The following is a 17,367-nucleotide window of genomic DNA, read 5'->3' as shown; positions in this document are numbered from 1 at the left end:
TAGCACTAAGACAGCTTCAAAAATCTAGGCCCTGATCCTAGTGGGTTATACAAGGATATATGCTGTTGCTGATACACATAATCGCATTTTAACTGGCAATACTTTCTCATTTCTATTGATTTATTTCTATTAACCATCATGATGCTTTTTGCAGTTGTCACTTAGCCAAGTCTCTATATGGTCTGAATTCAGGCAATCAAATAATGGTATTTTACTTATCTGTGCACTACTAGATTATATCCACTTATAGTTTCTAACTGCAAATAGACTTGTATTTCATTTCATATCTGCTCTAAATGTGGTTTTTAAATTTTGCAATGATAATGAAGTAGAGTCATCATTCTTTGAAGCGCATCACTCTTCGATAAATAGTCCAGTAAATGTTAACTTTAAACACTGTGTATTATAATCAGGGCAAGTGGAAAATTAGTCAGGACAAGTTACTTTCTTGAAGTCACTTGCCCTCTGGCAAGTGACTTTTGAAAAATATTTTTTGAACCCCTGCAAGAAGCATGTTGGTTCTGACAAGTTGTGGCACACATAACAATGCACAAATTTCAGTGTGTCTTATCCACATCCTAAAGCCAACTCACTTTACATTGTTACCCTGGTCAGTGTTGATTTTCAGCTCCATGGGGAGTATACATCTCAAGCTGAGAGGTCAACAGTCACATAACTATCTCTTCCTACCAGATACCAGTTTACTGCTGGGTGAACTTAGGCATATTTTGAAGAGTCCCCCAACTGAGGAAACACTGCCTTTTATGAATTTTGTCAGAAAAAAGCCAAAAACCCCACTGCAATCAAGCTGGTGAACACAGTCACTCATCTATCAATTTCATGTGACCAAAGTTGATAAACTTCACTTGACTTTTGACCATACATTTGTGTCACTGTAAAACATTGAAAAACATGGAATTCTTGCGTATTCCCTAGCTTAGGAAATACAAGAATTTTTACATTTGTTTTGTAAATTCAGCCTACCATGATGGTACTTTTTCATTATAAAGATTAAGGCTGTTACGATTCACTTGCATATTCAGTGAATCATAAACCACTCATGAACTAAATTCATTATTTGTAGTTACCAGAGCTGAATACTCACAAATATTTACGATTTTAAAGGAAGTATGTTTTACTTGCACCCTTATGTGCTTTTTTCAAAGTCAAATATGCACGAATGGAATATGTACTAGCCTTGCAGTTACTGAGGGCAAAACATGTGAGTGTGACTGTCATGAGAATACTGGTAGCTGTTATGGCAAATTAACAAATGGACATTGCATATAGTTAAGCTATCTCTTAGAAACATAACTGTATTCATGAATAATTCGAGGGTGGCGAGCTGGCTAGAGCACCCGGCTAGTGATCCAGTGAGGCTGAGGTGTCAGGATTGAGGACACCTGCAACCAGGTGTAAAAACGTTGGAGTCAAATTTGTTAGCAGTGTCTTTCCGTGTTGTCACAACCCCTAGCTTACAGTACACATCCCTGTGCATTCAAAAGAACCAATGAATCCATTGGTATATGACTAGATGGTGGCCACATGTTCACGTGCAAAGACCTAAGGTTTCCGTTAACTTGGACAAAATACTGTGACTATGTGTCCCAGTCCACCCAGCTGTGAAGTGGGTACCTTATTTGGATGAAAAAGCCACAATAAACTTTGTGTGGCTAGTAGCAGCAAGAGTTGTATACTCCCCAGGGAGTTGAGATTGATAATACGATATGACGTTGAGAGTGACATCTAATGACTGATTGAAACAATTGCCAGCGCCTTGAGCAGGCACTAGTTGCATGGGTATGAGTGCTATATGAATATCCAATAATAATAATTATTATTATTCATTACCCAATATTTGTCATACGTATCATATTCGCCATGTAGTGTATTCATGACAACCCGAATAAAATAATTATCAGACAATGTTGCTTTGACTGCCATGATTGGTATTCTGTTATGGACTTCTGGTATCATATGTTGAATGCAAAACTTTTCTGATTAACATGCATCAGTTGGCTATGATAATGTCTTGCTTTTCAAGTTTTAGTTTCAATTTTACCTTCTTTCACATTGCAAACATTCAGAAATGTCCAAATTTGAACCAACTGAATAAACATGCTCTGAGTAAAATACAGGTGTCTATATAAATAATTTCTTTCATTGGCATTTCTTAAGTTGCTTAGTAATAAGCACAATAATAAAGACAAGATACCTTATGGATGACAACTTATCATCATAAATCATTGGTAAAGGTTCTTACACTGTTGTCAAGGCTAGAGTAACAACAGCATGAGAATTATATTATCATATAATAAAATAAACTAGTTGTCATCCAAACAGTATCTTGCCTATGTTGTTAAATTCCTGGCCTTTGGATCAAGTGCTGTGCATGGGGTGCAGGGTATACCTTGTATTGTATAATGCGTGTCTAGCAGCCAGAAACATTCAGGACCATCTAGATAGTGGAGAGAACATAGGTAATGGTGGCATAGCAAGGGACCAACTAAACAAAGGCAAGTATGACGTGAGAGACAAAAAGAATGATTGACAGTCCATTAAATATTGTGAAGGAGGAAATATTTCATGTTTCTGTTGTCAGCTGGGTCCCATTTCACAAAACAGTTCTTGCAATAAGACTGTATGTTGAAGCACAGGAGTTAAATAAGTCATAGTCTAATGATAGCTCTTTGAAACGGGACTTGGATACTATCGAAGATATTGTGTTGGCTATAGGACAAGACTGGCAGTTTCTCAGGGACTGGAAAAGGCACATGCCATGGGCCATTTTGCACATTAGAATGAAATATGGCCCATTAGAATTTGGAAGTTTACTATTAATACAAGGGCAGTAACCCATTCTTAACTCAGAAAATGACTAATCCTGAAAAGAGCCCATTGTCAAAGTTCTCTATCCCAATCCCTGAGTTTCTGTGAGAGAATATATTTAAACAAGCAATAACTATGTGAAGTAACCAAGACAATGAAAATGGTCTTCAGTTTCTAGGTACTACAAAAACGTTCTATACACCAAGTACACGGAACATGGAGTGTGATGTCAAAGTGAACAACAAGCCCATGTCTTACAGGCCAACACACCTCAGCAACCAGCCTACCAAACTAGAGACCCCATAGGTCCAGAGATGGTCTGATTAATTGAAATAATTGAAGATTGGTCGCAATGACTAAATGACCAAACAATCAATCAAACACAAACACTTGTTGGAATTAACAATTTTTTCACAAGGTTGGTCTTGTCTGTTACATTTTGTAAGCACTACTAGTTCATTCCAAGTCAAAATGGAATTTATCTTGAAGACTCCAGGAAAGTTATGTTCATAATATTCTAGTCATCGTGTAAAGATGAGAAATTTGCAACTGCATTGTGTGCGAAATACAAAAAGAACTGAAAGAACTACATGTTTTTTCATTTTTGTGCATTAAGAAACATGACCAGGAAAATTTGATAAATTTTCCACAATTCATTAGTTGTAACAATCCAATCATCAATTATCAGATTTTATCAAATTCCCAACACTTCATCAATCTCTCATTCCACATTAGACTTATGATATTCTTTCTTGTATTTCTACACTTATTTTTGAACACTTGTAACACAACTTCCTTTTTAAAAAATGCACAGACTATCTGACAAAAGTGTAATGCTCAAAAACAATACCAAGGGAGTTATCTCCCTTGATGTGTCAAAATTTCACAAATATGGATAAAACTGACAACCAGACGTGACAAGTAACCATTCAACACATCAATGCTACAATATATGACTGCAGGCACCTACAGTCTTCTAGTATTAAGCATTTTGGACAATGACAGGTAAGGAGGTCTTACTTTTTGGTGTGGCTGACCTCCTCCCTCGAGATCCAGGACGTTTGCCATTCTCAGGTGTGATGGGTGGAAGTGGTGTTTTGGAGCGCTTGTACTCCACAAACATGTTCCATGTGACCTGTCCATTGTTCTTGACCTTCTCAAGACAGTCAAGAAGATACTGGATGTGGTCCGTCGGCCGATGGAACATCAGCCCCGTCATCAAACTCTGAAGTCACATAGGTATTCAGTGTCTGCAGTAGCAGGCATTTTTTTCACGTTCATTATAAGTTAGGCAGTGATTTTTGACAGATTCAACTGGTGTTCAGTTATACCCTCTCTCAATATTCATCTGCATAATTCATGAAAAGTAACCATGGTAAAGATAATTCAAAATAAGTTGGGAAGTAATTTTATCCTTATATATCTAGCCGAAGATCCTAATGTTACAAATAGAAGATTTAGGGGTTAAAAATATTACCAATAACACACAAAATTCCTTTATTCTTGCAGAGACCCAACCAATATATGGGAACATGTACATGATAATTATGTAGGTTTTATATCACAGTTCTATTTCGTGTCAGTTGGCTGAAAGAATGGTGTCAGTTTCATGTAAGGCCTGGGGCCCGTTTCACAAAACGCTCGTAGCCTAAGATCTCGTAAGTTTTCTCGTAGCCATTGTACCTGCTATACTGTAACACAGGAGCTATGGATGCTACGAGAAAAGTTACGAGATCTTAGGCTTACGAGAGTTTCGTGAAACGGGCCCCTGAAGTATTTGAGCTAGTTTTTAGTTAGATAATTACAACAAAATATACTGGCACAGTCATTATTCTAAAATGTTTTTGGTCTCAGTATATCCAGGCATGATAAATGTGACAACTTGACTGTGCACTAGTCAAAATGTCTTTAGTCAAAAATGTCTCTGTGCGAAGTGATTATCAAAAGAGTGAACATTTACAGTACACAGGAGTAGTATAGCTTCAACAGGAGACTGCTCACCCACTTTATTTGAAATTCTTTAGGCTCAGTCTAGGTTCACACTATATCACTGACTAGCTCATTGTCATAGCTGTCTTTCTTTTTGAAACATGTGAACAGTATTGTTAATGCAGAAACAAAAGAATGGTTTCCTCTTTCTTGTACAGAAAAAACGCTGACAACGAATACTTTGAAAATCCATTCATCAGTCTTGATTAATCATAATCTTGCGTAGTTATGGATTAATTTGTCTGCAAATATAACCACTACCCCCCTGAAACAAGTAAGCTATGGGTATGTTGAGTAGATTATTGATCTAGTCACGACAAATACACAGAAAACATATGTCTCAAACGAAACAAAAACATGTCCCGGTTACAGTGATGTTAACGTTTGTTTCTCTACGTAGGTTTTATTTTGTATGCACTGAAATCTGAAAAGTAAGACTAAAGACTCTTGATAAATAATCAACATGAAAATTTGAATTGTGATGTAAAAACATAGGGACGTCTTGAAGAAATTAAACATTTATTTACTAATCACCATGCTTTGACAACAGTCCACAGACCTACATGTCAAACGCTGACAATATTTCTTACCTCGAACAAACGTGGAATTTCCCTCTTGGAGAGGTATGTCTTTGCATCTTCGGTCGTCATCTTGCCGCTGCGACAGCGGACGTATTTCGCTTGGGATGATATTTTGACAAATTTATTAAAATCGTGTCAGACGACTTCCAGTTCCACGATATCCCAGGTTGTATCTAAGGACAACAAACATCGTTCATGGCGGAAGGAATATAACTTTCATTGAGAAAATAGGTCCACGCCATGTGGACTGAAATGGAAGATAAAATGATTCATAACCAAATATAATGCCGTAACCTGAAAATCTATTATATTGTCGGGTTTATGTCAGTTCGGAGAATTGTTGTCGGCGTCAAAAGTGTTATTGGAAATGCAGGGCACTTGTCAGTGCATCGACCGGACTACTTTCAATATGTCGGCTCCCAGGAAGCGTATCGCGGCTGTTGTAATTTGTACGATTGCGGTTTCTGTCAGTTTCATTCAGCATGCGACATGTAATAGAGATGTAAGTATGTTTGGTGTGCCTTCATTCAGATGCAGAACTAGTTCATGTATGTTAGCTGTGAAAAGTTCAAGCGTAACTGATGTAAAAGTCCGAAGTTACCTAATTTCGTGATACGACCAGATTTTGGCTTGGTGCCAGCAGTAACGTTAATAGTGTAGCTGAGACTTTTAACTTGGATACTCAGATATGGCTACTCACTGAATATGTGACCCAAATTGTGTCAGGGAGTCTGCAAATATGAAACAGTTCTAAGTCAAGTTAACACGTTTAGAGCAGCCATGCCCACATGCATTCACTGGCATTTCTGTACCGTGCCGTACCATGTTTTCGGGGTATTTCTTTTCCCCGAAATTTCTTGCGTACAGTGAGATGACAGCACCACCTGTAAACACCGTCTCATGTGCAGAAGCTTCCGTCGCAATTGGAACACAAAATGTGTGAAACGTGCAACGTTCACGGAAGTTGTGACCAAAATTTCTGTCAAAGAACGTTCTACACTAGAATTTTAGTTACTTATTGCACTTTGAGAACCTTCATAAATGTGATCATGACTTTTGAAATAATGCTCACAACTTGTCAAGCGGGCCATCGTCAGTGAGAAGCCAAAAATAAATGTCACATGACTTGAATGGAATATTGTGATGAAATAATAAAAAAAGCATTAAACACTGAATTGGTCATCTCGTACATATTTTTTTTTTCATGCTGCCGAATTCATATCAGGTTTGTGATCTCTTGGTTCATACTACTGCGATGTTACTATACTGCGCAGACGTGATAGGTTTTATTGTCCCTGCCATGGCAGGCCATGCAGACAAGAATGAATTCGTCAATTTCACATTAATCTAATACTCACTGTGCATGCGCACAGCGTGTAAAAATGTCTACTGGCCAACTTCCGCTTTGATTGCACGTTTACCGATAGTGTTAACTCACTCTAAAGAAAAAGAAAAATCAAACCAAATACATGGTTTTATGTCTCTTACAACTTATTTTTATACTTGTATGCACCAAAGACCAGGAGTAGTGAAATAAATAGTTTAATTTATGTTAATAAGTTCTTGCATAAACACATCTCACCACCACCGTTCAGAGGCGTCCTTCCTGCACATCCCCTTCTCACAACTAACAAAACACACAATTCTAATGCAGCTGCAACCAAAATAGGACATCAATAACTGAAAGGCATAAGCAAATCAATATATTAGTCAGCTATGAACAGTTGTCACTCGTGAATAATTATTATTTAATCATTTTGTTTTGAGTGTATTTACACTATCGGTAAACATACGACCATAGCGGAATTTAGCCAGTAGATATTTTTACACGCTCTGCACATGCACACAGCGAGTCTGAAATTAAAGTGAAACCAACAAATGTGCAAATGATTGAATAACTTACCTGTAAATGTGTTTATTTTTAACAATTTCCACAAAACAGCATTCAAGTAATTAAAAAAAAATACCAGTTTGCTTGGCTTTTACTTAAAATGACACATATTTGTTGATTTCAATGGAGAAGAATGCATCACATGCGCTTCCATACATGGGCGTGACCCTGCACAATAACAAGTAACCCAAAAACATGGTGCGTCACTTCTAGCACTCGTGTTTGCAGACAAGACACAAAATGTACGTTGCATTGGAAACCAGCGGAAACAGAATATTCTAACAATAAATTTATGACAGGTGAGGTGATACATATTTACGGAATTACACTTTTGATAATCTATTGATACGCAATAATGTTCATGATCTTCTTTTGCGCTGTTACCCTGAAAGCACGCTACACCATGGTATCACTAAGGTCTGTTAATAATGACGTGTAGATGAGATGATTAGGTGATTGAGATCATGAGCATGGATGTATAACTTATTTATATGACTGCATGCATCAGCAGAGATGCCGATCCAATTTTGGATGAGTTATTCTGATTTTCAAACACAAAATCTACTCTCCAATTTGTCTCTAAAAAGCTCTGTTTTTTAGAAAATACAAATATGTTTATAAATTTGGAATATTTGAAAGAATTTCAGTAAATAGCCGTTCGAATATGTTCATTTGAGTTAACAATTATCTGGTTAAGTATTCCCAGAAATTGCATATTTCCAGCAGACTAAATCTGTTTTTGTAGAGGAGGCTCTACCAGACTCCCATCGTCAAAAGGGTCCTGTCCCCTCTCACGCTCTCACGCTCACCCCCAGCTCGCACCTTCAGGGCTCGAGAATTGCTTTGGGCAAGGCATGACTCCACTTTCATTTCTTTCAGGGTTAGCATCACTGTATCAACCATGTCACTGAGTTTGATAGTCTTGCATGATTTCTCCATCTTGTCATCATTGTAGGAAAAGGTGGAGGAGTTTTTCAAGAGCGGTCATACCAACAACTGGGCAGTGCTGGTGGACACATCTCGGTTCTGGTTTAATTACCGCCATGTTGCCAATGTCCTCTCCATCTACAGGAGTGTCAAGCGCCTTGGGATTCCAGACAGGTAGAATTCTTTTCAACGGTTTTGATCATGGAATATTTGTTGATACTACACCCCCATGACATTGTCAGTCCCAGATGTAACATGTACGCGAGACGGCCTATGGTCTCTGGTTCACAAGATGGTGCGCTCATTAGTACTAACTGAAGCGCTTCACACTAATTAGTTCAATCACAATTGAACCAACTCGATTGGAGGTGAACATGGCACATCCCCAAGCATGATGGTTACTTGACAGCTGTGAATAAACAGGTTTCTCAGTCTCGGATTTCAGGCTTTAGTCATTTGCTCTGAACAGATTACCATGGATGAACTTTGTATTCTGCAAGTTGTAAAGTTCATTATTTTTGTCTAACGCTAGTTTTATCACTCAATAGATCTTTTGTCCAACAAAATATTTTAAAAATCATCCTAGGTTGATGGGACTGGGACTCTGTATTTTTGTGGCATGTGAAAAAATCAGAAAAGCAGAAACACCACGGCCTGTGCCGTCTGTTTACATATACAAATTACACAACAACATTTCATACCACATGAAATAGTGATATATTTCATTTGAATGTACTGCTGGTAGAAATATTTAAGAATTCACCATTGCAGTAAGTTCTGGGACATTTTGAGACTAGCATCACTCCTACCACCATGGCATCCAAACTTACCCAACATCATCAAAAGTCTGCAACAACTATAAAGTTGCATATTTTCCGGAAGTGGCATAAACCTACTGTATAACTTCACCCATCACACGGCACATTGTTAGTTGGAAAGCAGCTAAAATTTGTGAAAAGAAGTCACTGTCAGCCTTAGCTGACATCTCATGCTAATCAAAATTAGTGTTATGTCAAAATGGAGCGCTGTTTCTCTGATATTTTACTCACAGGATTTGGTGGGAGGGTTGTTTTCTTGGCTGACAACTCATTATTTCCCAGTTGTGTTGATCAGTACTCTTGCAATCGATCACTGGATTGTCTGGTCCATTCTCGATTATTTACAGTCCGCTGCCATATAACGAAAAATGAAATACAGTTCTTTAACAATGATTTCAAACCCTGAACTGTGTACATTTTGTGTAACCGTAATGCAAACAATTAACAAACTTTATGCCATGTATGTTCTGCCAGTCGTATTATCCTGATGGTGGCAGATGATATGGCATGCAATCCCAGGAACCCCCGTCCTGCAACAGTCTTCAACAATGCTAACCAGCATATCAACGTGTACGGAGATGATGTGGAGGTGGATTACCGTGGATATGAGGTGAGGTCATGCATTTGTTTCACATATACATCACACTGATCCAGTTGGTCACAAACACATGACAATCTGATCCATTTGGTAACATCTATGTGGTGCTCTGATCCATTTGGTCACACCCACATGACACACTGATCCATTTGGTCACACCCACATGACACACTGATTCTGTTGGTCACGCCCACGTGACACACTGATTCAGTTTTTCAAGTCCACATGTGGCGCTCAGATCCAGTTAGCCACATCTACATGACACACTGATCCAGGTGGTTACATCCATGTGGCGCTCTGATCCAGTTGGTCACATCCACATGACACACTGATCTAGTTGGTCACATCCATGTGGCGCTCTGATCCAGTTGGCCACATCTGCATGACACACTGATCCAGTTGGTCACATCTACATGACACTTAGATCCAGTTGGCCAGATCTACATGGTACTCTAATCCAGTTGGTCACATCCGCATGATGCTCTGTTCCAATTGGTGACATCCACATGACACACTGATCCTGTTGGTCACGTCCACATGACACACTGATCCTGTTGGTCACATCCATGTGGCGCTCTGACCCAGTTGGTCACTCACACCTTATGTTCCATGTCTAATGTCTATGATAGGCTACCCTGCATTACCTGTTGTGTTGTCTATGTAGGTAACAGTGGAGAACTTCATCCGGGTCTTGACAGGACGTCTACCACCCAGTACACCTCGATCAAAACGATTGTTGTCAGATGAACGCAGCAATATCCTTGTGTATATGACAGGTACAGGATGTTACAATGATTATTTTTTGCAATATTCCTTCAATATTACATGGGAGCCACCAGAAATGGGCACTACACATTGTACCAATGTGGGCAATCGAACCCAGGTGTTCTGTGTAACAGGCAAAGTATAAGGCTAGCCCACAACACCTGCTATCTTTATCTATTAGTTACCTGTGGGTGAGTTATCCCTGATTAGTGAGTGAGTTGGGTTTTATGCCACTTTTAGGCATGTTCATGCTGTAGATTCTCTGGTCCAGGCTCAACTATTTACAGACCACTGCTATATAGCTTGAATATTGCTGAGTGGGGCCTAAAACTAAACTCATTCGCTGCTACCAGACTTCTTACTTCGGTTTCTCATCCACAGATGTGTAAGAATCACAATTCCTAGCAGAACTTAAGGATTCTACCTCTATCTGTTGCAGGACATGGAGGAGATGGTTTCCTCAAGTTCCAAGATGCTGAGGAGGTGTCGAACGTAGAGCTGGCTGATGCCTTCCAGCAAATGTGGACGAAGCGCAGGTGTGTGCAGTGTGTGAAATTAACACTGGTCCTGTGGTCCCTGACAAGTAAAAATTAATTAGGATCACTAAATGATCAGAATCCTCGTGGCCGGTGAATTTTTTTAAAATTTGAAAGATGTTAAAAGTTCAAATGAATACAAAAGTGTTGATAGTTAAGTAGATCTGCGAATGCTGCTGTTTTTGGACGTGTGGTGTACAGTCAGGACCAAAAATTATTGTCCACACACTGGTCCTGTGGTCTTATGAAAGGTTTCTAACACTGGTGTGAACAAAACGGGGCAAAGCCTGCATTTTGTGTCTTCCAGACTCATACATCTCATAGGGAGAAGACGTTAGACCAGGCCTCATAGTACACTGCTTGTAAGAGTCAACAAAATGGATAATGTGGTCAGATTCTGTGCTTGTTTTATCGAGTGCATCCTTATGATGTGCATTGTTGCTCATAATATCAATCACTAGATTGTGTGGTCAGTGCCGTCCTCTAACATATAGCTTGAATATTGCTTATGGTGGCACTGAACAGGGAACAGTATATGCCTGCAACACAATTATAACTCGTTTGGACTGAAGTCAGTCACAAGAGACAATACTTCGCCTGAAAACCCAGCAAGCTCAAGAGCATTAACATACATAATCTATATATATAATAATATATATAGCATCAGATACGTTAGTATCTTCATCAGATTATTGCTTTGTGTCATTAATCAGAGATTGTAATCCCTAAAGTTTCCGTGTAAAGTTTTCTTCTATAATGTCTATTATTTGCTTCTTGTGGTTTCAGATACCATGAGCTGTTCTTCATGATTGATACATGTCAGGCAGAGTCGATGTTCCAGAAGTTTTACTCCCCCAACATCCTGGCTGTAGCCAGCAGCAAGATCGGCGAGGACTCCCTGTCGGTATGTCATGGCTGCCAACGGTTGTGTCACACATAGTGGGTCTTGCTAAACAGAAAATTATGTCCCTCTACCAGGGTATCTCTATAGGCAGACCAATGCTCATGTTGTTGATCACTGGATCTGTCCAGAATATTTACATACCACCACCATATAGCTGGAATATTGCTGAGTGTGCCATAAAACTAAACTCACTCACTCACTTTAGCCAGAATGAAGTGGACACAACTAATCGATGACAGCTTCCTTAATACACTGAGAGACATGTCAGTATAAATCTTTGTGCTGAATGAACATCAATATCAAAAGAAAGCTCTGAAAATGTACAAAGTAGTTTTTCTTGAAAACTGTTTCTGCTGGTTACCTATCAAACAATAGCACACTAAAATAGTGTTCAGTCTTAGAGTCCTTTTTCAAAGGTTTCTTAATCTAGGGACCCCCTAAAGCTTTTATTTGTAATCTTGAGATTTTAACTTTCATGCTTATTGTCAAACAGTGTTTATTCATTTCCTACAACTTTTGAAAGTAGCAATAATGGATATTCCATGATGTCAGCCACTTGTTTAGACTTGCTGAATAACTCTACATTACAAGGCCCCAATTTCTATAACTCTCAACACTGTTGTGAGTTACATCCTTCCCGCATCTGAAGCCATCTCTGGTGTTCCCCACAGTGCGGCGTAAAACCCAAATCACTCCTCATTTTCACATGATCACCAAAGTAAATCTAACACTCCTAGTGAATGTGGCACTATCTACATCTGTACAATGTCAATAAATTCAAAAGTGAAAATAGATTGTTTGCTAAGACTGTAAAGCACTGTAAAACTTAACTCACTATCATGTCCTTCATTGTGTGTTGTGTTTTCAGCATCATGTAGACCCAGCTCTTGGTGTGTACGTCATTGACAGATACACTTACTATGCTTTGGAGTTCCTTGAGAAAGTCAATCCTTCTGGCAAACAGACAGTAGGACAATTTGTAAGTACCCTTGAGGAGATGCTGGGTTAGAACAGGTCCTAAGCAACCTAGGTGGTTGTATGAGGCAACTGAATGGGCGGGGTGGTCAGACTTATTTACCTTGGTTGATAGTAGTATTTGCTCACAATATTGATCTGTGGTCAAGACCTGTCAGGTCTAGACCTGATTATTTAAAGGCTTTTGTCATATTACTGGAACATAGTTGAGTACAGTGTTAATTAACAATACAGGTTAAAGAACAGGATCCGAAATCATCAGATAAAAAGAATGTGGTCCTGTTTGTATTGACAGATCATCGGACAGTTTGTGATATATTGTATATAGGTTAGATAAGATCCAGGTTAGAATTGGTCATCAGTAACCCAAGCTTGTTGTAAGAGGCGACTAAGAGGATCGGGTGGTCAGGCTTGCCAACCTGTTTCACAGATGTCATCGTCTCCCAATTGCATAGATCAGTGCTCATAATGCTGATCTCTGCATTGTCTCAAAAAAACTTAATTCTTTGCAGATCACTGCTGCATAACTGGAATATTGTTAAGTGGGCCATTAAACAACAAACTTGAATATGTGAAAGTGACATTTCTCTATTGAAAACTTGAATGAAAAGATTTTATCATTTAAACTGGTGCTATTAACTTATAGCTGCGAGTGTGTCCCAAGAGCCAGTGTATCTCTACTGTAAGTGTCCGCAAAGACCTATTCAAGCGAGACCCAGACAAGGTGCCACTCACAGACTTCTTCGGCAGTGTCAGAAATGTGGAGATTTTACCTGAAACTATCACCCTGACGAATGTGTCTCTAGACAAGAAGCAGGACAGTTGTGGGTGAGTGACGCTTGGGATGATGCGATGTGAGCTTACTAATCAAGCCAGCAATTTGTCATGTTTGCTTCTATGAATAGACTGTAGGTCTTTTTTTTGTTGTTGTTTTTCTGTTTTGCATTAAGATTAGCCATTTAGTTATTCTTTGTAGGTCAGTTTATCTAGACAGCATGTTAAATTGACATTTTGTACTTTTGGTATGGTTATTGCTGTTAACCTATTGATAGTATGAAATATATGGTGTTTGTTAAACATTGTTATGTGTCTATATGTTCTTTTTTATTGAAGTAATTCAGTCACATGAAAGAACATTCACTCCCACTCCCACATGAAAGTTATTCACTCTCACTAAAAAGCATGCACTGTTTTTGAAGTCATTCATTCACATTAAAAAACATTTATTCTGTTAGAAGTAGTTTACTTGAGTTGAAGACAACTGGCATTTATCTTAAGTTTTTCCCCACATTTATGAACCTTTGCTGTGGTCGAGGTCATTTCACTAAGACCATTCCCATGCATATAAGTGTATTCTCTTGCTTTAAAGAATGTTCACCTGTATTGAAACCATTCAAGCTAATATTGAAGCCCACTATTTTTCAGAAAAGATGGCTGTCCTACAGATGCCCTTGAGGAAGGAATGAAGTATGCAGAACAGTTTCCCATGCCATTTTGAGAAGTCCATGTACACAAACCTTGGCACAACAGAACCGATGTCAAGGTTCAAACCTTTAGTTGTTCTCCGCAAAATCAGGAGGGCAACATTTATGAACCAGTAATTTTTTATATGTATTTTTTGTGACAAAGTGCAATATTGTCTCTTCTGCAATGAGGTTAATTTTTCATATTGACTCAAAATCAATTGTTCTGTCATCCAGGTATACAATGGAATCATCCATATATGTGATGTTTGCATTTTGATATATCTACATGAACCATCTGATCAGTCGTAGATCACCTGCCTCAGATAAACAACATTTTACTGACCAATTAAACGTGGAGATAAGACAGTGGGTAAGGGAGGTAACTTGTAAAGCCAAAAAGACAAAGAGACCAGTTGTAATGGACAAAGAAATATTTGAGGCCTCTTCTTGGCTTGTCATTCACTCTTGCATATTTACTGAATTTCTCTATTTTAATCAGTGGTTGGAGGCCATCATGTTGATATTACCAATGTAACATTGAGGCTGTTTTGTAACTCTCTCACTGATTGGTTCATTAGACAGCAAGGCAATTAAGAAATTGGTTATTGAAAGTCAAGGGCTGGTAATTAAAAATTGCAAAAAAGTATAGGAATCTATCGATTTCTGTGAGTATTATTGCTAAGATTCCAGAACTGGAGACACAGAGAATGGTACAGTGGTAGTCCCACTCAATGCAATGATCCTTTGTCACATTGTGAAGAATGTCTGTGCTTTATCTCAGATGGCCAGACTGTTTTCTACTTTTTATATACAGAGTTGGTGAAATATTACATCTCCCAACTGCATTGTTCACTGATATTTGTACAATTTACATTACAAACAGGAGCAGTGCAGCAGCGACTAGCCTTATGGTTAACTTGTTAGCTTGTAACACCTAAAACCCAGGTTCATTTCCACACAAAAGTGGAGCCCATTACTGGTGTCCCCTGTCGTGAGACTGCTGAAATATAGCAGAAAGGTGCATAAAACTAAAGTCACTTTCATCAGAAACAAATGTCTTTTATCACACTATAACATGCCATTGTGGTGAAGAGGACACTTGTGTTCATTGTAATATGAGGTTCCAGAGTGCCTCTGAGTGGTTGTGTGTGTTTGTGTGTGCACGTGCATACATGTGTGTGTGAGAAAGATTACAAGTGAGGTTCAGGTGGTCCCCCTGTCCCGGAGTGAATGTATATATGTTGTGAAGAATCACACTAAATCATACCTCCCACGCACCATATTTGTGATGAGGTGCTGTGTATGAGAGTGTCTCTGGTTTCATGTGAATGTATGTTTCAACCGATCCAGATGTTTATATACGTCATTAACCATGCATATATCTATATACATGTACATAAAGCAGATGTGCATATCTTTGTATTTATGTTTATTGCTGATGGGTTGAAGATATCACTGTTTAATAAACATGCAGCTGTAAATAGCAGGATGGAGTGGACGATTTTTTAACGTGCGTTTAGCTGCAGCAGCACTAGGTTTAGCTGCTCTAAGAGGCATTATTAAAACTTTCCTGAAACATTGGAATTCTATGTTTAAGTCTGTTATGGATCTTGTAAAATGACCCCTTTAGTTATCAGTATGTTAGACTATATTTAATCCTTGAACATTTGAAAGAATCTGGTATGATTATCTAAACCAATGTTGATTTGACCGACTTATTTTGGCACAGGAGTACAGGAAATGTGGGTGTTTTAATAAACATTCTCCCAAGATTATACATTTGTGTACTGTATGTTGTTGGACTGGCAATCAAATGGATATTAAAAAGAGATGTACTCCCACTTTTGTGCTCAAGAATTGTGTCATGAAGACATTTCAGATATTGAACAAAACTTAATGTAGAGGAGCCATAACATTTGTCTTCTCTCTCACCTACGACCTTGCAATTCATTTTGCAAATGAGAGTAATGTCCGTTTGACCAAGTGCTTCCAAGGTCCTTACTACCACTGAGCCCTTCTCAGAATAATAAATTCGAGACTGGTGCTCGGTACATCAAGGACTGGTAGAATCGGAGTACAGGCAGCAAAGCACCCACGCCTGTACGTCATCGTATGAGCAAAATGTTTCCAATTCACCTCACCTGATTGACTCTGATTTGACCTCGCCTCGCAAGATCATGTTAGGGCTTGTGATATCCTTTTTCACTTGATCCCACAGAAATCTGCCAATCATACGGGGGCTGGTCAAAAGGTTCTAGGGCTACATGACTTGTAGACTGGTGACACCAACTGATCTTAGGAGTGTTGCTGGAGAGTGTTCTTCATCAGCCTTTCCAGTTATTTTACCCAAATAGATCGACTAGTTCGAAAGCAACAGGTCCTTGAAGCATTCATGTCTACATTGCACACATATTTTGTACATTCTATAACTGTACGTGGTTTGGCAATAAGATGAATTAATATTTTCACAGTTGTTTGTTATCGTTATTTTGCAGCCAGATTTAACAACAGCAGAAACATGTCAATGAGGATTATAAAAAGTAGAGGCGGAATTGTCTTCATTTAGTCTCGACTTGCCTCATACTGTTGAATTGCTTCAGTGTTAACATAATTGTGTCAGAGTCTGTATGAGAGCAATGTGGAACATCTCTCTTGGAGAATCTCTTCATACACACCCAGGGTATAAGGGTGGGGTAAGGTAACCACCCGGAAGACCCGTTTGTCCATTCCTCACAAAGGTGCAATGTGCGAAGCCCATTTTTGGTGCCTCCGCCGAGATGTTGCTAGAATATAGCTAAAATAGGGATAAATCTTATCTCATTCATTCATTCATACACGCCTGACAGAAGTTTCAGTTGCTGTGCGATTTTTTTGCGTGTCAATCTAACATTGCCGGAAGTGGCAGGGGCCTTCAGTTACGTAGTGGCCTGCATGGACTGTAAAAGGTCAGACGAGACCCGTGAAGATTCATTGTAGAATTGGTCCTCAGTAACCCATGCTTGTCGCAATTGGAAACTCAAGTGCGCGGATGGTGAAGGTTGCCGACTTCGTGGACAAATGTCATCGTATTCCATTTGAGCAGGTCGAT

General features: G+C 38.9%; 2 protein-coding genes across 2 annotated transcripts in view; one reads left to right on the top strand and one right to left on the bottom strand.

Annotated features, from left to right (window-relative positions):
- LOC137273527 (uncharacterized) overlaps window positions 1-5,587 on the bottom strand; it is a 66,100-nt gene extending 60,513 nt beyond the window's left edge. The window contains exons 1-2 of the mRNA XM_067806252.1: window positions 5,409-5,587; window positions 3,850-4,054 (exon numbers count right to left, since the gene is read on the bottom strand). Coding sequence (XP_067662353.1) covers window positions 3,850-4,054; window positions 5,409-5,468 — 265 coding nt within the window. The 5' untranslated portion in view covers window positions 5,469-5,587. The remainder of the gene's footprint in view (window positions 1-3,849; window positions 4,055-5,408) is intronic.
- Window positions 5,588-5,788: 201 nt separating this feature from the next.
- Window positions 5,789-16,747, top strand: LOC137273525 (GPI-anchor transamidase-like). The gene is made up of 9 exons (XM_067806251.1): window positions 5,789-5,901; window positions 8,246-8,391; window positions 9,510-9,645; window positions 10,298-10,409; window positions 10,838-10,934; window positions 11,721-11,838; window positions 12,707-12,817; window positions 13,460-13,641; window positions 14,239-16,747. Exons 1-9 carry the CDS (start codon window positions 5,809-5,811, stop codon window positions 14,309-14,311), a joined length of 1,068 nt encoding a protein of 355 aa, XP_067662352.1. The 5' UTR covers window positions 5,789-5,808; the 3' UTR covers window positions 14,312-16,747.
- The last annotated feature ends 620 nt before the right edge of the window (window positions 16,748-17,367 follow it).

Source organism: Haliotis asinina, chromosome 2 (genome assembly GCF_037392515.1).
Source record: "Haliotis asinina isolate JCU_RB_2024 chromosome 2, JCU_Hal_asi_v2, whole genome shotgun sequence".
NCBI lineage: Eukaryota > Metazoa > Mollusca > Gastropoda > Lepetellida > Haliotidae > Haliotis > Haliotis asinina.
This window is presented reverse-complemented; position numbering and strand designations above follow the sequence as displayed.

Excerpts from the sequence above, each read along its gene's own strand:
- LOC137273525 (XM_067806251.1), top strand. The coding sequence starts at position 5,809 with ATGTCGGCTCCCAGGAAGCGTATCGCGGCTGTTGTAATTTGTACGATT. Across the intron at positions 9,646-10,297 it reads TGGATTACCGTGGATATGAG|GTAACAGTGGAGAACTTCAT; the intron begins GTGAGGTCATGC and ends TTGTCTATGTAG. Across the intron at positions 12,818-13,459 it reads AACAGACAGTAGGACAATTT|CTGCGAGTGTGTCCCAAGAG; the intron begins GTAAGTACCCTT and ends ATTAACTTATAG.